Below are 21982 nucleotides of genomic sequence, written 5' to 3' on the forward strand. Positions count from 1 at the left end.
GCAGAGCGGCATCTGGCCTTGCTCTGGGCAGCTTATAAGGCCTGGTGTGAGTTTTGTTTATGCAAGTGCAGCCTAAAAGGAACAAATCCACCAGCACTGGGGCTGTTGCCACTCGAATCCTTTTGCATACATTTTTCAAATGATAATTCACTCTACCAACCCCCCCTCTACACCCCCCAAGGCCAATTTATTGAAAAAACCACCTTATATGGTAATATTGCTAACACACCGTCAGCTGGCCTTTTTAGGGACTCTGTTTAAAGAAGATCCGCCTCTGGGGTTTTATATTGCTCTGGTATTTCTGCCAAAGACACAGCAGCCCTCAGTCACTGGGAGAAGGACCTCTCACACCCTCGGTGAGTACCACACAGCTTCTGCAGCCTCTTCCTTTCTGGGGCTGCCTGGCCTCTGGGTGCAGGAGGAGCCTCCAGATTGGCCTGGCTTCCATGACGCTGGCCCAGGTCACAAACGTCAAGGCTCTTGGTGGCAGCAGTGCCTGCAAGCACATTGCTGCCTGCCAGGAAAGGCCATTTCTGGCCAGGGAGCATCCTGGGGCAGGGGCAGCTTGGAACCATGTTCCCTGCTCTTAGGCCAGGAGGCTGCTGGGATGTGGCGCCTGCAGTCTCTACTTGCCCGGCTCACTCAGATGTCCTTTGTCATGGGTCAGAATGTCTGGGAGGGTGTTTTAGGAAAGCAGATATTTTGCAGAAAAACAGTATCTTCTCAGGGTATTTGATGGTCCTGGTGTCCATGAGATGTCTATGTTGGGAATACAAAGTTATTTTCTTTCGTTCTCCAAGTAAGTCTTTCTGTTCTCTGGTTTGTGCTTGCTTGGCTGATGTAGAGAATTTTCTCAATCTCTGAAGGTTCTAGGTTCATTGTAGATGAGGAAAAGTCAAGGGTAAGTTAGGGACAAGTGTCCTGTGTCCTTGGTTTTAGGGCTGGAAGGCACTTTGAAGCCAATTAATTCATTCTCCTCCAATGAGAACACTGAGGTCCAGAGAGGCTAAGCAACTCATCTGAAAGTCTCACACACACTCATCTGCAAAATAACCTGTGAAGGCCATGGTGCCCCAAACACACACACACACACACACACACACACACACAAAGAATCAAAAGGAAGTGAGATAGAGAGGTCAGTTCCATTTCTGTGGTCTGAATCCACTAACATCTTTTTTAACAGCTGAGGCAGGTTGGTGTCATGGTACAGGGCCTTGGAAGCAGACTGGTAGCCAAAGTTAGTGAGTAACCTCAGTTTTCTTACCTATAAAATGGGGTAAAGGTAACAATATACTAATTAGCTCTGTAGTAAGGACTAAATGTATAAAGTACAGCACTCAGACTAACATGGCCAGGGCCTGGTCGTAAGTCTTCAGACTATAAGAATCCTCTAGAAGGCTTATTAAAACAGATCATCCCACAGTTACCCCAGATTCTGATTTAGTAGGCTAGGGGTGGGACTGATGATTTATATGCCCAAGCAGCTCCTAGATGATGCTAAGACTGCTGGTCTGGGACCATACTTTGCATGGGGAGGCTCTGAGCACCCACTTTTACTATCTAAATGTGGGTTTCACTTTCAGAGTAGACCTTGGGCTGGAAAGAGGCAGAGCCTCCCGTGATGGAGATGGTTAGGTGCTGGAGAATGTGCCATGAGCAGTGCAATTCTATACAAGGCCTGGGAAACTGAGAAAAAGAGGCTGGAGTCCCACAGTCCCATTCAAGGGCATGACCCAATGACCCAATGACCTCCCACTAGGCCCCACCTTCTGAAGGTTCTACCATCTCCCAATATGCCACTCTGGGGAACAAATGTTTAGCACATAGGCCTTTGGGGGATATTCAACATCCAAACTATTGGCCAAATTATATTGTTTCATTGTGTTCATGTATGAATATGTAACAACAAATGTCACTACTCTGTACAACTATAATGCACCAATAAAAAATGTGTGGGTGGCGGGGGAGAAACTAGCAAGCTATTTTAAAAAAAAATATCCAAACTATTGCAGTATTTATATATGTTAGGGGAGGGGCAGATAATAATCATTTGAAGCCCTCACTCCAAATATATACCCAACTACAGTGTGAAATTCCACCATCAAGAGATCTTCCTTTGGGGGCCAAAATTGTCCACTAAAATGAAAATGTATTTTGAAACTGGCTTAAATTCAAACCTTAATCTCTTCCAATATGACAAGCTCCATCCTAGAAATTCTTTTTTTATTGGAGCATTATAATTAGACAATATTGGGGTTCATTTGACAAAATAATACATGCAAGGAATTTGCCAGAAGTAAACTTTGATGGAGAAGAATAAGAGAAATTAATAAGAATTATTATTTTATGTGCCCTTTACAATGGGGGTTTATATGCTTTTTATATAGTATTCCAGATAGTGAATATTTTTAGGCTTTGTGAGCCTGAAGTTCTGTCTTAACTACTCTCAACTCTGCCATTGTAACAAAAGCAGTCATAGACAATATGGAAATGAGTGGGCATTTCTGTGTCCCAATAAAACTTTATTTGTAGACATTGAAATTGAATTTTATGTAAAATGGAACAGTACTCTATTAATCTTTTTCCAGCTGTTCAAAAATATGGAAAAAAAAATTCTTAGCTTGTGGGCTATACAAAAACAGGCCTGAGTTTGCCTACCTTGGTTTACAATTTATACAGCACTTTCATTTCATTGGATTCATCATCTTGTGAGACAGATGTTATCATTTTCAGAGCAGGAAACTGGAGGCCAGGAGGGACATGTGGACGAGGGTGTTGGGAGGGTGTCCCAGGAGGGAGGATAAGGGCAAAGAAAGAAGATGTGAGAGGAGTTCTGTGGTCAAACTTGTTCCTTCAGAGTGGTAGGGAGGGAAGATTTTCACACCTCTGAGTCAGGGTTGACCAGGGAGATGGGTGAGTGAGCAGATTATTTGCACTCATTAAGTTTGGGGTTTTGGCCACCTTTGGGGGAAAATAATAAATTAAAACTGCATTTCTAACTCCATGCAAGCCTCAATGAAGTCCAGATGTATTGTGTGCTGAAAGAGCCAGAACAATCCGCTCAGCTTCCCTCAAGCACAAAGTGGTTGTGACCCCAGGAAACCACAGTGCCTTTGGCTCTGATTCAGCTGACATGCTCGAGACTAGCCACAGATTACCAGAAAGCAGCTGAGGAAGGGTTAGAATTTCCCTGGCAGAGACATTCCAGGAGTCTGACTCCAGGGTAGAGCCTTTCTTCCCGGGGTGCTGTGGGGCCCCACAGAGGCTCCGCTCTAGGCCGCCAGCCCTCACCCTGCCGTCACCACCCTCACTTCTTCTTTGGTTTAGCAGAAACAGATTTAAAGCACCTGAAGTGCTGCAGAATGGTCCTGTTGACGGTTTTAAGTTGCTTTGTGGTTTGTCTCAGCAGCCACACTGCCTGGAAACAAAGTCGGAGGCTCTGATTCTGTCTGTGTATGTGGAACATCAGGAGGGAGGCAAAGGGTTAACTGAAAAGCCAGAGGGACTGGAACTATAAATCACACCCGAGAGAAGGACAGAGGGGGCTCTGGAGCTAGACAGTCATAGAGCTACAGCTTTACCTCCCTGCCACCCTTTGGTTTTGGACGCTGTCTTCCCTTCAAGGTGGACCACCGGTTGGAATTGGTCAGCTGGTGAAGAGAAAACTGTGTCCATGTGGTTTCAAATCAAGTACCTGAGGATCCAAGGGGCAGAGCAGAATGGGTCCACCAAGTGATGGGATTGTCACCCGACATTTATTGAGCACCTACTCTGCACTAAACTGCGAATTAGGTGCTGGGGCTATAAATGTCAACTCAGATATGGTGCTGGCAGAGGAGGAGCTCAGAGGTTCACAGAGAGGAAAGAACACAGACCCTTTTGTTTTGCTGCTTTTGCTGCCAACAGCTCTAGAGGAACAGGCAGGCAGAAGCAAAACACCAAACATGGAGAAGTTAGGACAATTTCACCAAAGTGGTGGGGACAACACACCCTCAGGCTTCAGACCTGTCCTGGGGTGATGCCAGGCCTGGGAGGTCCTGGACAAGTTCTTTAACTTCTGTGCAAGGTGGTTTCCAAGTCTGTGAGATGGGATTTAAAATTGCTTCTTTCAGGGACATTGTGTGGGTTAAATAGATGATGCTGTATACATGAAGAATACCACATTTCGTAAACTTAAAACACTTTTCACCAAACGTGGAAACACTGAGTACACTGTGGTGTTTCACCTAACAAAGCAACTTGCACCTTTTTCATTGCATTAAATATATTGCTATTGTACGTAGGTTCCTGTTAATTAGTTAATAATCCCACTTATTCAATAACTTTTCAACATCAGGGCTGTATCCAATTTTGACTATTTCAAAAAAACTGTGTGCTGGGGTTGTGGCTCAGTGGTAGAGTGCTTGCCTAGCATGTGAGAAGCCCTGGGTTCAGTCCTCAGAACCAAATAAAAATAAATAAATAAAATAAAGGTATTGTGTTCAACTACAACTAAAAAATAAATATTAAAAAAAAGCTGTGATAAAGAGGCATGTGACGGTTCATAAGAAGGGATTTTTAGAAGTGTTTTTTGTCCAACCAAAATTTATGTACGTTTTTAAGGATTTTCATAAGTATTTTAAAATTCCCCTTCAGAAAAGCAGGACAATAGGACCCTCGATAGCAGTGATTATAAACCTACTTCTCCATACCCTGACCAGTAAAAGTGGGCCCGAAAAATGGACACAGGGTAGGAGAAATATAGCTCCGTGGTAGAGTGCTTGCCCAAGCTTGTACAAGGCCCTAGGTTCCTCAGCAATGTAAAATCAATCAATTAATCCTGGTCACAGCATTGCTGGCACTCCATAAGACACCAGGTCCTACTCACAGGTGCTAAACAAGAGCTTTCATAGTTTGGTCATTGAGACTCACACGTAGAACCTCTTACTTACCCCACTGCATTTCATCTTCTTTGATTCAACTCATTTTCTCTGTTTTTTTGGAACTTCTTGGATTTTGATTCTTCCATCCAAACTATTTAATATTACTCTCTCCCCTAGTTCTGTTTTATCCAGAAATTCAATCAGCCAGTACTCTCTGTTTTCATTCAACTCATTTATAAAAATGTCACCTGGGGAAAGACTTAGAGTAAAGCTCTGAGGCATGTTGCCACCTCCAGGTTGATATCCACCATTAACTAACACCTTTCAGTGCCAGAAATTCAGCCAGCTGTAAATTTGCCTAATGGTCTTATTGCTTAGCCACACGGCTTTATCAATAGGGCTATTCTCTTCTGGGCCCCATAGGGCTAGAAAGATGAGACTAAGCTCCACTGCCATTGCGAGATTCTGAGGACCAACAGAGACAGAAGCAAAGCAGATTTTAAAAGGCCTCTCCTATTGGGAGTCCTACCTCAAACAGAATTTTCATCTTAAAATTGCTCTAATAAGCTTCTGCTCCATCCCTCCATATCCTTTCTGACCTTGCATTCACAGGTCTGAGACTCTGTCTCCTCTTTGTTTTAGCCATGGTCTTCACCGTCCACTTTCAGCATAAGGCCATTTGGGGCCCCTCTCTCTCCCTCTCCCTGTCGGAGCCACCTGTGGTCACACATTCTGCAGCCCTCTCTGCTGGGGTCTGTCCAAGTCCATTGCACCCTACCCTACTGTGTCTCAGCTAGAGGGCCATCTGCTCACTGCTCCCTGAGATCCTGTTGTTTCTTGTTAATCACCAAGTGCCAAGAATTTGTTTGATGCTGTCTTTAATCAAAAAAGGAAGGAAGGCGCTGGGGCATGTGGTGCATGCCCGTAATCCCAGCAGCTCAGGAGGCTGAGACAGAAGGATCAAAGCCAGCCTCAGCAAAAGTGAGGCATTAAGCAACTCAGTGAGACCCTGTCTCTAAATAAAATACAAAAATTGGGCTGGGGATATGGCTTGGTGATCTAGTGCCCCTGAGTTTAATCCCTGGCACACACACACACAAAAAAAAAAAAAAAAAAAAGGAAGGAAGGGAGGGAGGATAAAGGAAAGAAGGAAGAGAGGCAGGAAGGAAGAAAGACTGTCTCCGATGTTGGAAAAATTAATTCCTTCATCAATTCACATCGTACTGATTTAGTCCTCATCATGGAGGAAGGAATGCTGTTTTCTCCATCTGTCAAGGCAGCAGACGGCAAGTCCCATCACGAAGTTCCTTCCCTTCCTCTCTCTCCCCATCCTCTTCGAGGTCCTTCTACCCTCAGGACTGAAGTCTTCACAGATAACTACTGCGTCTTTTTTCTTTAATATATTATCGATTTTTGTTTATATAAGCTATATGTGAATGCGGTCTCCTTAAAAAGTTAAATCATTGCAGATATAACCCAGCACCTCCTTTTCCTGTCCCCTTCCCCACCCCCAGAGGCAATCACAATGACCTGTTAGGTAGCCTTTCAGAATTTTTGCTATATATTTATATCCACAAGTAGGAAATCATGGAAAATACATAATGCTTTTATGCTTTAAAAAGAAGTCATATAAACCAGGTGCAGTGGTGCATACCTATAATCCCAGCAGCTCAGGAGGCTGAGGCAGGAGGATCGCAAGTTCAAAGGCAGCCTCAGCAATTTAGTGAGGCCCTAAGCAACTCAATGAGACCCTGTTTCTAAATAAAATACAAAAATAGGTCTGGGGATGTGGCTCAGTGGTTAAGTGCCCTTGAGTTCAACCCCTTGTATAAATAAATAAATAAATAAATAAATAAATAAATAGATAAATAAATAAATAAGAAGGAAAGAAAGAAATCACATAGCCAGGTGCAGTGGCACATGCCTGAAATCCCAGCAGCTCCAGAGGCTGAGGCAGGAGAGGATCACAAGTTCAAAGTCAGCCTCAGCAACTTGGGAGACCTTAAGCAACTTATTAAGACCCTGTCTCAAAATAAAACATATAAAAGGGCTGAGGAAGTTGCTCAGTGGTTATGGGCCCCTGGGTTCAATTCCTGATACAAAAAAAAAGGGGGAAAAGAAAGAAATCACATAAATGGTTTCAGCTTCATGTTCTATTTTATAATTTGCTTTTCAGCAAGAATGGTTTTTAAATCTACCCATGTTAGCCCATATAGATATGCCTTGTTCTTCTGTTAACTACAATACAGTACAGTGATGTATCCCATTATTTGGATATTTGGGTCTTTTCAAATTGTGCATCCTGTGTTTCCCTAATTAAAAAGTACCAGTTTTCCTACATTTTTGCCAACACTTGTCATAAAACTTTGAATCTTAACAATATGAGTGGAAGATGTTCTTCTGTAATTTGCATTTTTCTGGTAAGTAGAGAGGCTAATGCATCTTTTGTTGGGTATTTGCATTTCCTTTTCTGTCAATTATCTATTCAGTCTTTATCTTTTGTTTTCAGCTATTTACTTTCTTATTGGTTTGTAGGAGTTCTTTGTATATCGTAAATAATAACCCTTTGTTAGGTATATTGCAATTTTTTTCAACTCTTTTCCTAAACTTCAAGTCTTTTAGTGATTCACTCCATGAGATGAAAGCTGATTTTGGCAGGATGACCATAACTAAGTACCACAGACTGAGTACTTGAACAATAGAAATTAATTTTTTCATGTTTCTGGAGACTAGATGTCTGAGGTCAAGATCAAGGTGTTGGCAGGGTGGTTTCTCCTGAGGCCTGTCTCCTTGGCTCGTAGCTGGCTGTCTTCTCACCCTTACCTTCTTGTAGCCACCTTCTACATGAATCCATGTCCTAATTTTCTCTTCTTATAAGGATATACTTTCTGTGGGAGTAGTCATATTGAACACCAGCCATATTAGATTAGTGACCTCATTTCCATTTAATGACCGTTTTAAAGACCCTATCTCCAAATGCAGTCACATTCTGAGGTACTGGGGATCAGGACTTTAATATAGGAATTCGAGAAGGGACATAAATCACTCCATAACAGCAGGGTAGAGGGGAAAAGCCCAACTGGCAGAGAATGGGAGGCCAGGTCCACACCTGCCCTTTCTGGAACTGGACCCTGATTGCAGGTGATGCAAGATCCCCAAACCAAGAAGATATTTATAATATGATTTGACACGCAGTTGACGGGTTCTCTTCTCCTACAACCCCAAGGTGCTCCAGGCCTCAGTTCACTCAGCTACACTCACCATGTGTGAAGAAGAGACTACAGCACTTGTGTGTGACAATGGTTCTGGCCTGTGCAAGGCAGGCTTTGCAGGAGATGATGCCCCCCGGGCTGTCTTCCCCTCTATCGTGGGCCGCCCTCGCCACCAGGTTTGTGCTCATTTGGATCCAAAACTTTGAACCACTACGAGCCACATTGTGGAAACTATGCTGTGTGTGTGTGTGTGTGTGTGTGTGTATGTACACACATGTGTGCTGGGGTGGGGTGGGAGGCTGTTTGCTGACCAAAGATAGAGTGCAACTCTTTAAACAGAATTATCCCATGCCAAAACCAATATTTATCAGTCATACCATGATGTGTTATGTCTGGGCTTACGTTTTGGGAGTTGCTAGGTTTGGAGGAATGAAGATACATGAGATTAAATAAGGCTCTTGCTTTTTAAAATTTTTTATTTGTTCTTTTTAGTTATGCATGACAGTAGAGTGTATTTTGACATATTACACACATATGGAGTACAACTTCCCATTTTTGTGGTTGTACGTGACCTGGTCATGTATTCACATAAGAACAGAGGAAAGTTAGGTCCAATTCCTACTACTGTCTTTCTTATTCCCATCCCGCTCCCTTCCCTTCATTCCCCTTTGTCTGATCCAATGTACTTCTATCCTCCCCCACCCCTGCTTATTGTGAGTTAGCATATCAGAGAGAACATTTGGCCTTTGGTTTTTTGGGATTGGCTTATTAAGCCTCTTGCTTTTAAAAAATTTGCATTTTGTGAAGATGACACACAACTCACTTGAGATCATGGGTTGTGAAAGAGGCAAAAATATTTCACCAAAGGGGAATAATAGGCAGAGAGGAATCTGGGAAAGGGAAAGCTTCGTAGAAAAATAGATACCAGAGGCTCAGGAGGATTCCAGCTAGTGGAAAGGAGAGCACAAGCAAAATGTGGAGGTGTGGAGCATAAGCACAGGGCACTTAAGGAGAGCTAGTACATGTCGGGGGGCGGGTGTGATGGGGCCGGGGGAGAAGAGGGAGGAAAAGTGTATGGATGGGCATTGTTTTATCTTAAAAAAAAAAATGACATTGTCTTAGGAGAGAGAAGAAAAACCAGCCCACAGGAAATCTCTTACCTCCTCCTCTTGTCACCTCCACACTCACATGTGTCTGCCCACCCTTACCTTCTGTTGTCCTGTATCTGGGGGGCTCTTTTTCTCATTTTCTTCCTTCTCCAGAGTTAGCCTAGTGCCTGAATCCCTCTGTAGGAAGCCTTCAGCAGCTTCACTCTCTTTCCTTGTCTCTTGCAGGGTGTGATGGTGGGAATGGGCCAGAAAGACAGCTACGTTGGGGATGAGGCTCAGAGCAAACGAGGGATCCTGACTCTCAAATACCCCATTGAACACGGCATCATCACCAACTGGGATGACATGGAGAAGGTATCTGGACTGCCCCACAATCCCCCTGTGTTTATTTTAACAATGATCCATCATCATGACCCTAGAATCTCACAACCCACTGTGCCCTGACAACTCTTCCTTGAAAATGTTCTCACCTCCTTCTTTCTTTTCTTTCCATCCCCCATGATAACTTCTCCAACTTACGCTGCCAAACTCTCTCCCTGGACTGTTGCAATGGCTTCCCACTGCTTTCTTTATCTCCGGCCCTCACTCACCCTATTCTCTACCCTGCTGCAAAGCTCCTCTTTCTAGAAACATCAGCTCAGGTCATTCACATCTTCTAGAATCGTCAGTAGCTCCTCATTAACAACAGTAAGTTCCTAACTTCCTGTCATGGCATCTGAGGACCTGGCCATATCTCATTTCCAGTGTCCTCCTTTCACTACCTTCGCTCCAGTCAATATTCACCCTTGTTCAAAATGCTAGCGCTGCTGGGTGCAATGGCGCGCACCTGTAATCTCAGTGACTGGGGCTGGGGGAAGGGGCGGTGAGGCAGGAGGATCATAGGTTCAAGGCCAGCCTTAGCAACTTACTGAGACCCTGTCTCAAATTTGAAAATAGAAAGGGCTGGGGATGTGGCTCAATTCCTGGTACCTAAAATAAAATGCTGGTGCTACCTCCAGAGATGCAAATAACCCTCTCTCCCTTTTTATTTTCTCTGTTTTGATTTCAGATAGGTGAATTGATGTTATATTATTATCATGATTCTTTAATGAAAATCTTAAGTAGGACTCTGGGGGTTTCAAGAAGTTCTTTTGTGTAAGAAAATGTAAAGAGAGAGCATTTTAAAAATGCTAACATTTGTGACAAACAAACTCGTGTGCAAAATGCTTACAGAGCCTTTCTAATATTCTCTCTTTGGGGGAGAGGGGTAACTACAGATTTAACCCAGGGGCAATTTACCACTGAGTCACATCCCCAGCCTTTTTTATAATTTTTTAAAAATATTTTTTAGTTGTCAATAGACCTTTATTTTATTTATTTATTTGCAGTGCTGAGGATTGAACCCAGTGCCTCACATACACTAGGCAAGTGCTCTACCATTAAGCCACAACTCCAGCCCCCTTTTTATTTTTTATTCTAAGACAGTCTCATTAAGTTGCTTAGGACCTCATTAAGTAACTGAGGCTGACTTTTAACTTTGGATTCTCCTGCCTCAGCCTCTAAGCTGCTGAGATTATAGGTATGTACCACTGTGCCTGGCTCTAATATTCCTTCAATCAATTCCACTGACAGTTGTATGAGAGTCTTTATTTCTAAGATGATCGTCTTTTGAAAGGTAACAGAGAGCTTATTGAGCAGACTGCCATTAGAAATGAAGAATATTGAGTTGAACTCTGTAATTCTCTAAATCCTGGATTTGGTTGCTCTGGATATGAGATAAGCACATAAAATGCAATAGCTTTTACATTACAGTCAAGTGGGGGAGATCATGGACACCGGCATCATTGGAGAGACTTGGGTGCAAATCCCACTCTCTAAAACTTAGTTTCCTCATTGGTAAGTGAAGATAAAAATATTTCCTTAATTAGGTTGCTTTGGAGATTGAATTAGGTGAATATTTAGTATAATCCTAGAACATGGATTAGTGCTAAAGAGAAAGTGATATTTTTTATTTATATATATCTCACGATCTCTAACTTGAAAACATAAGTAATAAAATATTTTTTTACAGTAGTGATAATGTATGAATCCTTCAAAGAAGCCTCTAGGATAATAATAATACATGCCTTAAAAAGAAAAACTAAATAGGGTAAGGCTGCCAAATTTCCCCCAAATAATTTATACACTCATTGCCAGTACAAGAAAAATTATGCAAAATAGTCATAAAGTATGATTGGAGAAATAAATGGGCAAAGATTATGAGAAGAAAAGAAGTAAGAAAAATTATTAGTGAGACCGGGCAAATTCTAAAATATAAATATGAGTTATAAAAATTAGAACAATTTGATGCCAGCACAAAGGTAAAAAGGGATTATATGATACATGAAACTTCCAACACTAGAGGAGAAAAAAGGATCATTCAGCGAATTACTCTGGGACAACTGATTAGTTATTTGAGGGGCTGAAGAATCTTATCTCATACTATTTAACCAAATATATATCACTTGAAGAGAAAATTAAATATAAAAATTCAAAGAATAGCCAGGCACGATGGCATATACCTGTAATCCCAGAGGCTGGGGAGGCTAAAGCAGGAGGATCACAAGTTCAAGACCAGCCTCAGCAATTTATCAAGGCCAAAGGCAACTTAGCAAGACTCTCTAAAAATTTTTAAAAAGGGCTGGGGATGTGGCTCAGAGGTTAAGCACGCCTGGGTTCAATCCCTGGTAATAAATAAATAAATAAATAAATAATTTTAAAAAGTAAATGTGCATGTTTAATCAGTTTTCTGGTGAAAGTATTCAGAGAAAAGACAAATTTGACTTCTTAAAAAAATCATAATTTCTAGCATATCAAGAAAATCAAAAGTCAAATGTCAAATTGTAAAAAATACTAAAGTGCATTAAAGGATTAATATAAATAGCTAAGGCAAATTGGTAATTAAAACCACAAAATGTCCCTTAGACAAATAAAGGACATGAACAGGTAATTTGTCAAATGGAAATTATAAAAAGTTGCAAATTTGAAAAGATTTAAAATTCATTTTGAAACACTTAAAATTAAAGCAACCAGATATTATTTTTTACCTATCAAATTATTTCATATTTTAAGAGTGAAAACATTGAATTTAAGCAAAATAGCCACTTTCTTATTTATTTATTTTTTTGTTACTGGGAATTGAACCAGGAGTGCTCTACATGTGAGCTCCATCCCCTGACCTTTCCATTTTTTATTTTAAGAAAGGGTCTTGCTAAGTTGCTGAGGCTCAAACTTGAGACCCTCCTGCCTCAGTTTCCCATGTCACTGGGGTTACAGGTTTATACTGCTATGCTCAGCTACTTTCTTATTCTATTATTTTTTTTTTTTTTAGCTTTAGGTGGACACAATATCTTTATTTATTTATTTATTTATTTATTTTAATGTGGTGCTGAGGATCGAACCCAGTGCCTCTCGCATGCCAGGCGAGCACGCTGTTACTTAAGCCATATCCCCAGCCCTTTCTTATTCTATTTTTTAAAAATTTTTTTAGATGTTGATAGACCTTTATTTTATTCATTTATTTATATGCGGTGCTGAGAATCAAACCCAGTGCCTCACACATGCTAAGCAAGCGCACTACCACTGAACCACAACCCCAGCCCCTACTTATTCTTAAGGAGTAGTTTAACATTTGTTGGTCACAGAAAATAGTCTCCCAGTTGCCACATCTTTTAGTCTCCTAACTCCACATTTAGGATTCTTCTCTGTAAAACATCTTGAATTCAAAACAGAAAATATAAAGTGCACAAAGATAATTTTTACAGGATCATTTATAAACAAAAATCAGACACTCTAATAGTAATGATTAAATATATGACATATATGATAAACTATTGAAGCACTAAAAATATTTCCTTACTTTACTAAAAATGAATATTGACTATGAAAGAGAAAGTTATTTATGCTATGAAAACAAATTTGAACATAGTATAATAATAATATGAAATAAGTAAATAATAATAACAAATTTTAAAATACATAAAGAAAAGATTCAGAACAAAAACAAAATGTTAACTGTTATTAGTTGATGGAAATTTGGGATATTTTAATAATTTTTTTCTTCTTTTTTTGAATTATAAATATTTTCAACTTTTAGGATACAATACTTTGTTAATAAAATAGAATGAAGTGCAGGTGCTTGGACCCACATGTAAAGATACTGATTTGGTTGGTCTGGAATAGAGCCTAGGAACCTGCACCTGGGACAATGGTCCCAGGTTATGCTGAGAGAGAGCATCCAGGGGCACATTTTAAGAAACATCACCTTTTTAAGACCAATTGCTATTTTTCATGATCCTGCTAAACCTTCAAGTCAGGGCCTCTGCTTGTGCCATTTCCTCTGCCTCAGATGCTTTTCCCCACCTCTGGAGACCTTCTTTGCTTTCAGACCCATTCAAATCTCCCAGATTTTGACAACTCCTGCCTCTTTCTTAACCAAACAATTTGGTATGTCTTTGCAGTTTGTGTTTTTGACTGTCTTTCATCCCTTCAGATTTCAAAAGAACTGGGCACCATGTCTGATTCACATCTACCTTCATTACACTTAGCATCCTCCTACCAAAGTTCACAAATATACGGGTTCAAGGGGACCAAGTGACCCTATGTCCTACCTCTGAAAGCAACCAAAGCCCCATTTCCCTGTCACTAGTACCAAATTTCTCTGAAATAAAGACAATTATTGTATCATCTTTTGCCTCCCAGAGAACATTTGGTAATATCTGGAGATATTTTTAATTGTCACAATTGGAAAGGTGCTACTAGCATCTAATGAATGGAGACCAAGGATGCTGCTGAACATCCTATAATGTACAGATCTGCCCACTCAACAAAGAATTATCCAACCTCGAATGTCACAGTGCTGGGATGAGAAATCCTGCTCTAAGCACCAATTAGCCTAGTCAGATATCAGTTAGGTTCCCAGCAGGAGACAGTATACTCTTTATTTTAATTGATTAAAAAAAAAAAAAAAGATGTGAGCAGGGTTAAGGTAACCAGAAAGGGATGTTAAAGCACCCAAGTGCCAGAAACAGTGAGAGCTCTTACACCCCTAAGTCTGAAAGGACAAAGTGGGGGAGGGCAGTGTCATTGGAGCCCAGTGAGAGCTGAAGTCCTGAAAAAGGAGCTACCCACCAGTTCATGGAGGACCACACCATTGCCAGGAGAAATGCCCTGACCACTTTCTCTCCTCCTACTCTCTAATTCTCTTGCTAGAATCTTCCACTGGCCAAACACAGAATTCAGAAAGTGATGAACAATATGCCCATCTCCTTTGAGGCACAAAGCAAAGGAGATAAAGGAGAAACAGGAAGAAGGAAAGTCCAGTGGAAATAATCAACACACACAGTATATTGGCCCCAGGGCTGGCCTGCCTGGGGCCCTGTTGAGAAAGAATATGTCCTTTAAGTGTCAATTAGAAATCCCAAAGCTGACCTTTCTCCTCTCCAGATCCAACCCATCCACTCCCCTTACAGGGGCTTGTTAGAATTTTCCAGCCTGCTGGGAGTCTGCTGGGCTAATCTGGCTTTTGTCTCAACCAGATCTGGCATCACTCCTTCTACAATGAGCTACGGGTAGCACCAGAAGAGCACCCCACCCTGCTCACAGAGGCCCCACTAAATCCCAAGGCCAACAGGGAGAAGATGACCCAGGTAAGAGTTGGCAAGACTTGAGGTCTGGCACAAGAGTGCAACATGGATGCTCAAATCAGATACTTTCTCCCCTTCATACATCAGTGCAACAGACTGTTTTGAGGGCCTTCTATATAGCCCAGGGCAAGGCCTATAGGAAGTGGGAATAGTATAAAGTACCAAATTGGCTTAGTTCCTACCCTTAATAAGATTACAAACCACTCTATAGCCCAAAAGGTGCTGCAATTTTTGACAGATAGTTCTTTATTCTTCACTGTCCTTTCAGATCATGTTTGAAACCTTCAATGTCCCTGCCATGTACGTCGCCATTCAAGCTGTGCTCTCCCTCTATGCCTCTGGCCGCACCACAGGTAAGTAGCCCTGTAATTTCTTTCTTTCTGATTTCAGGGGAAGTAAGGTCAAGCGGACCTCCTGCAGAGGATCCTGCATGGAACAATTAAAGGGAGAGCCAAAGTCCAGGAGAAAATTATGCTTAGAGTTAACAGATAGGAATGCCTATGGGAAATGCTGGGTCTGAGCTTACTTCATAGAGTTGGAAAGAATTTACATGAACAAAGCATAACTAGCACACACATTCAGTGAGGGCTGTTCCTTATGGTAGCATTCCAGGAACTTATACACACATCCCATGACCCTGGAATGTTCTACCTCATAAAGTTAGCAAAGGTAGAACCTGTGGTGATAGACGTTATATGTATGTGACCTTGCTGTGGAAGGATATTCTGGAAACACAGAACCTCAACACAAAATGACCCTTAATAGGGACTTGACAGCTTTCATCAATATCATTCAAACATTCAGTCATCATGAACTCATTCATTTATCCATTCACTCCTCTATCAAATATTTCCCATTACTCTCTAGAATGTGCCAAATTCTGTACCAGGCCATGGACATACACAACAAATAAAACAGATCCTGCCATCGTGGAGTGAACAGTTTAATGGGGGAGAGATAAAAGTAAAAGATCATTTCACTGCATGTGATAAGGACAGCAAGGATGAAATACATAGCACACACAGTTTTGTATTCTGGGCTTTGCACTTGATTTTATGATATAAACATCATGTTTACTGGACACATGGTAGTCATGGAATGATAGCTTCATTGTTTATTTATTTAACCACTTCTCTTTTGCTAGACCTTTTGGTTTTCTCTAGTTTTTATTCTAAAATTTTTCATAATAAACTTTTGTGTACAAGAGCAGATTACCAGTTTCTGAATATTTATTTTGCATCTGGCCCTTGTCAAACCATCTTATTATGGTCTAATGGTTTCTTAGTTGGTACATTTAGTCTCCTAAACATAAAACCATGTCATATGTAAATAATGACAATTCTGTTTATTTTTGGTAATAATATTTTGTATTTACATTTTCTGTCTTACTACATCGACTAGAACATCCAGGACAATATTAAAAAATAATGGTGACCAATCAGGTGCCGTGGCGCATGCCTATAACCCCAGCAGCTCTGGAGGCTGAGACAGGAGGATCATGAGTTCAAAGCCAGCCTCAGCAAAAAGTGGGGCACTAAGCAACTTAGTGAGACCCTGTCTCTAAATAAAATACAAAAAATAGTACTGGGGATGTGACTCAGTGGTTGAGTCCTCTGAATTAAATCCCTAGCATCCCCCAAAATAATAATAATGATAATGATGACCAACAAAAAATATGAAAAGAAGAGAAATAAAATATCATGCTAAGTAAAAAATAAAATAAAATGTTTTTTAAAATGTTGATCTAGCGGTGTTTCCCCATCAATTAGAATATTGCTGTTGGATCAAGAGGGATTTCTTTTAGAGAAATTTTATTTCCTTTCATGGTTTACTAAAAGTTTCATTAGTAGAGAATGTTAATCCCTTTCAAATTGATTGGTTTTCATAGTTCCTTCCAGATTTAACATTCTGATTGTAGGTACATATGTATTAGTTTGATTCCTGAAGGATTTCCACTCTTACTTCAAGAACATGTAGCCTAGATTGAATGCAAATCAACAAGTGTGCATTACCATGAATGTATTTCAAAGAATCCAAGAAAAGGAGAGATTTCACTTGCCTTCTAGAGGCCTATAGTCTCATTTGGGAGAAAAAAAACTGATATACACACACACAAATATGAATGATGATTCTCATGGTGGGTGAGTTTTCTTAATTACTAAAGGGAAATATGGTAGCTAGAGATCATTTGGTAACAGATCTCAGAAAAAATAGATGAAAGACAGAATGAGATTTTCATTTGCCCCATCCTCTCTCTCCACAGGCATTGTCCTAGATTCAGGGGATGGAGTCACCCACAATGTTCCCATCTATGAGGGCTATGCCCTACCCCACGCCATCATGCGCCTTGACCTGGCTGGCCGCGACCTCACGGACTACCTCATGAAGATTCTCACAGAGAGAGGCTATTCCTTTGTGACCACAGGTATCAAGCCCCTTTCCTGATTTTGACTTGAACTCAGAACAAATCTGATGTAGGACTGCAAGTTCTTAGGACTAAGAAGAATTCTGTGGTCCAGTGTCCTCTAATTCTCTTGGGGGCAGACTAACCCAAAACTGGGGCTGTGCCTCTGGTCAAGACAGGCTTATTGAAGGAGGAAGATTCCTAATAAAGACACCCTGGGGATGGGGACAAGGCTTGGGTGCTCTAAGAGTCACTCAGCTAACCCCTCCATTACAGCTTTTCCAGCATCCTCTCCCTCATTAGGGACCTGCTGCTTCTGTTTGTGTCACACTGGGACCTGTGGCTTTGACAGGGATGAATGGTAGTAAAGATATGGTGGTGCATTTCATTACCTAGGGGTGCTAGGGTTTGTCTGAAGAAAATTGTAAACTAAAGAGATTTGAATTTCTAAGAAGAGGGGCATCACACAGCCCTACTGTGCAAATGAGTTTTTAGGTAGGGGCCTTAATATTCTGTGGGATAACAAAGTGTAAGTTTGAGTCTAGATTGGAAGTGTGCCCTGTAGGGCCCTCAGGAAGGCTATGGCATTATCAGGACAGTGATAAGAACAAGGGGGAAATCCCATGCGAACTTTTGCTTGGGAATAAAGCTTTTGTACTCCCATTTTAGAAAAAAGTGGACAATTTTACATGGGATGAAGAGGCCATTGACCTTCTTTGGGGATAATCCAGGTATCATCCTAAGACTGAATTCAAAATAGATGTAAGGAGTTTTTCAAGGTGATCACAGTGGCACAAACAAGCTATCAGAACAGAATACCCACTATTTGTCATTTCTGTTCTTCCCAGCTGAGCGAGAAATCGTGAGAGACATCAAGGAGAAACTGTGCTATGTGGCCCTGGATTTTGAGAATGAGATGGCCACAGCAGCCTCATCTTCCTCCCTGGAGAAGAGTTATGAGCTGCCAGATGGGCAGGTCATCACCATTGGCAATGAGCGCTTCCGCTGCCCTGAGACCCTCTTCCAGCCTTCTTTCATTGGTGAGGTGCTATTTTCAGTCCCTGCTCACTGATCTAGAGGGCACAGTGGAGGGGTTCAAGGTGAAGGGTGGGCGAGGTATGCAAAGAGAAATACCAGGAAATCATGGACATTTTGTTTATTATTTATACATATTTTTCCAGGAAGGATCAAAACTATATAAACAAACAACTGGATAAAATCTAATTTTAAATAAAAGGGCCAGGAAATCAAGATAAAGGAAAAGCAGGGCTAGGGTTATCGATCAGTGGTGGAGCACTTGCATTGTGCATGTGAGGCACTGGGTTTGATCCTCAGCACCACATAAAAATAAATAAATAAAGGTATTGTATCTATCTACAACTAAAGAAAAAAAATTAAAAAGATAAAGGAGGGCCAGGGGTGTGGCTCAGGGGTAGAGCACTTGCCTAGCATGCATGAGGCACTGAGTTCCATCCCCAGCACCACATTAAAATAAACATATAAAATAAAGGTATTGTGTCCATCTACAACTTAGAAAAAGTTAAAAAAAGATAAAGGAAAAACAGGCTAGAGAATATAAAATGAAACTAAGAATGAGATTAATACACTACACATATCAGGATATTTTCCAATCATTGGGACATATCTACAGTAGGAAAGAGATCAGACTTGATTTTAAGTCCCAACTCTGCCCCTCCAAATCCTGTCACCTTGGACTTAACTCCCTTCTTTAAGTTCCAATTTTCTCATCTATAAATTGGAAACAATGATGAACCTACCAGATGGTATTAAGACAAGGATTATAAAGTAATATTTAACACAAGGACAATTACTTTCCTTAGGGGTGTATAAGAGGATGATAAGTGTAGAGGGTTTCTTTAGGGGGCATTAAAAATGTGTCCCCCAAGAGAATATTAAATTTGATTTAATTTTAATCAATTAAAATTGTATTGTGATGGTTTCACAGCTCTGTGGATACACTAAAAACTATTGAACAATATATTCTTCCACATTGTTATTGGTGCACTATAGTTGTACAAATTGATGGGTTTTATTGTGAACAATATACTATAATAGGGAATTTTTATGCTATGTGAATTTATCACATTAGAGCTGTAATGTAAGCTGGTATGTAAGAGGAATTGTCCCTTTAGAAATATGCCGTGGTCAACAGTGTGAAAGATCAGTTAGAACAGGGGGAAGCTAAAAGCAGGGTCAAGACCAGCTGGGGGTCCACTCTTGTAATCCAAGTGGGACATTGATTAAAGTTCTGAACTAGGGCAGTTGTAATAGCAGCAGAAGGATCATATGAGGAGCTGGAACTGAGTTTATGAAACAATGGGTTTGTAATCGCCACTAGGCATGGAGTCTGCCGGAATTCATGAGACAACCTACAATTCCATCATGAAGTGTGACATTGACATCCGTAAGGATTTGTATGCCAACAATGTCCTCTCTGGGGGCACTACCATGTACCCTGGCATTGCTGACAGGATGCAGAAGGAGATCACAGCCCTGGCCCCCAGTACCATGAAGATCAAGGTGAGTCTTGCCCTAGATACCTTTTCCTATTCTTTGCACAGAGACCTGCCTACCTGGGAGGTGCTGACAGGCACAGGAACCTGGTGTTCTCTTGGGTTCAGCAGCAGCCTGGTCTGGAGCAAATTTCATCTTGGCAGATTATGTTTCTTGAGACCTGATAGGCTAGAGACATGTTTAGCATGGATGAACTCTTGTCATATGGATGTCATACAAGAATAAATTGAAAGAATTTGAGATAAAGAGAATATTGAGCTGGGTATGGTGGCACATACCTGTAATCCCAGCAACTCAGGAGACTGATGTAAGAGGATCACAAATTTAAGGCCAGCCTCAGAAAATTAGTGAGACCCTGTCTCAAATAAAGAATAAAAAGAACTGAGGATGTAGCTCAGTGGTAAAGTACCCCTGTGTTTGATCCCCAGTACCAAGAAAAAAACAAACAAACAAAAAAGAATATTGGGTCAGTGTAGGAGGAAGTTGGGAGGAGGGAAATAGAAGGAGAGAAGAAGAAAGTAGGAAAAGTTAAAACGTCTTTAAAGTTTTACAAGAATTTGGATGTTACCCTAGAGGAGGTCAAAATTTTAAAAGGGAATGTTTGCTCATGGGGCTGGCTGCCACTAAAAACTCTCAGGGACATTCCTGATTTTTTTTTTTTTTTTTGGTACTGGGGACTGAACTCAGGGGCACTCAACTACTGAGCCACATCCCCAGCCCTATTTTGTATTTTATTTAGAGACAGAGTCTCACTGAGTTGCTAAGTGCCCCACCATTGCTGAGGCTGGCTTTGAACTCATGTCTCAGCCTCCCTAGCCACTGGGATTTCTGGCATGTGCCACTGTGCCCAGCTGACATTCCTGATTTCTTGGCTAAGCTGCTCTGATCCATTGTTCATCCTGCCTCTGGACTTCCACACTGCTTCTCCCCAGGGTGCATTTCTAAGTCCTGAGCCTCAGCAGGATGGAAGCCCACCTGTTTACCACTTCTCCCTAGCCTCTGGTCTCCAAGCAATCATACCTACCTTCCCAGGGTTTCTGGGAACTTTCCTGCTAACAGGTTTAGAGAAAGAGTTGGGAATAGGAAGAAACTGCTGGAAAGTTACTCTCACAATAAAGGTGGTCTTGGGGGAGTAGGCCTAATGGAGATGTGTTCTCTGTCACAATTCTAAGAATTTTCCTCAGAAAGGAAGGCTGCTGGGGCCTTCCCTGGCCTGGTGGAGGTGCTCATCACAGGGTAGCAGAGCAGGTCACCAGAAAACTGCCAAGAACCTACAGGCTCTTCCCACCCAGAACTTCAGGAGAAATGTACTTACTTTGCCTGCCACATGGAGGGCATCATGCCAGGATGCCACACCCAGCCTCACCCCAGATTCTGGTTCAACAGGTCTGAGGTGCCCGCTTCATCTACATTGAGAAACAGCCACCAGGGTACAGCAAGCATTTTTACCATGAGGATGGGAGGAGGGGTGGGGAAGTAGACATATCTAGTCTACCACAATGTTTATCCTGTTCATTTCTGATCATGGAGGCCGCCCTTTCCCAGGGCAGTCTAGAAGCATGGTGAGAAGATTTCTGGTCCTCCTTTCCAGTTCTTTTCTTTTGTTGCCTAAGGTCTGGGGCGGGGGAACTACAGGTATGTGCTACCATGCTCAACTTCCTTGCCTGTTGCTCTTGGGGGCTGATCATGATTCAAACATTTACTCTTTGCAGATTATTGCTCCCCCTGAACGGAAGTACTCAGTCTGGATCGGAGGCTCCATCCTGGCCTCTCTCTCCACCTTCCAACAGATGTGGATTAGCAAGCCTGAGTACGATGAGGCAGGACCCTCCATTGTCCACAGGAAGTGCTTCTAAAGTCATAACAGGTTCTCAGGATTCTCTTGAGACTGTTGATACCAGTTACTGAAACATTAAACCTGCAAGCCTTACTTCTCTTGTGGACTCTTTTTTTTCCTGGGCTGTGTCTCATACACAATGCTAAGGGCTTTTCTCAAATTATTTCTAGTCTACACAGTGCTCCTTTGGTACTTTAGATACTATTCTTATCCCTGTGCTATAGAAGACAAAAATGAGACTCAGAGAAGTGAAGTCTTGCTGAGGATTACACAGAACCAAGATTAAAATTCAAGTATATCTGACTCCAAAGCTGTACCATCTTTTCTCCTCTTCCTTGAACATAAGTAAGAATATGA

General features: G+C 41.5%; 1 protein-coding gene across 1 annotated transcript; it reads left to right on the top strand.

Moving 5' to 3' along the window:
• The first annotated feature begins 225 nt into the window (after nt 1–225).
• On the top strand, nt 226–21718 carry Actg2 (actin gamma 2, smooth muscle). The gene is made up of 9 exons (XM_015499795.2): nt 226–356; nt 8092–8253; nt 9412–9540; nt 14742–14852; nt 15118–15202; nt 17113–17274; nt 18102–18293; nt 19613–19794; nt 21501–21718. Exons 2-9 carry the CDS (start codon nt 8128–8130, stop codon nt 21642–21644), a joined length of 1131 nt encoding a protein of 376 aa, XP_015355281.1. The 5' UTR covers nt 226–356; nt 8092–8127; the 3' UTR covers nt 21645–21718.
• Nucleotides 21719–21982: the final 264 nt, after the last annotated feature.

This window comes from Marmota marmota, unplaced genomic scaffold (assembly GCF_001458135.2).
Source record: "Marmota marmota marmota unplaced genomic scaffold, marMar, whole genome shotgun sequence".
Taxonomy (NCBI): Eukaryota; Metazoa; Chordata; class Mammalia; order Rodentia; family Sciuridae; genus Marmota; species Marmota marmota.

Excerpts from the sequence above, each read along its gene's own strand:
- Actg2 (XM_015499795.2), top strand. The coding sequence starts at position 8,128 with ATGTGTGAAGAAGAGACTACAGCACTTGTGTGTGACAATGGTTCTGGC. Across the intron at positions 8,254-9,411 it reads TGGGCCGCCCTCGCCACCAG|GGTGTGATGGTGGGAATGGG; the intron begins GTTTGTGCTCAT and ends TGTCTCTTGCAG. Across the intron at positions 9,541-14,741 it reads ACTGGGATGACATGGAGAAG|ATCTGGCATCACTCCTTCTA; the intron begins GTATCTGGACTG and ends TGTCTCAACCAG.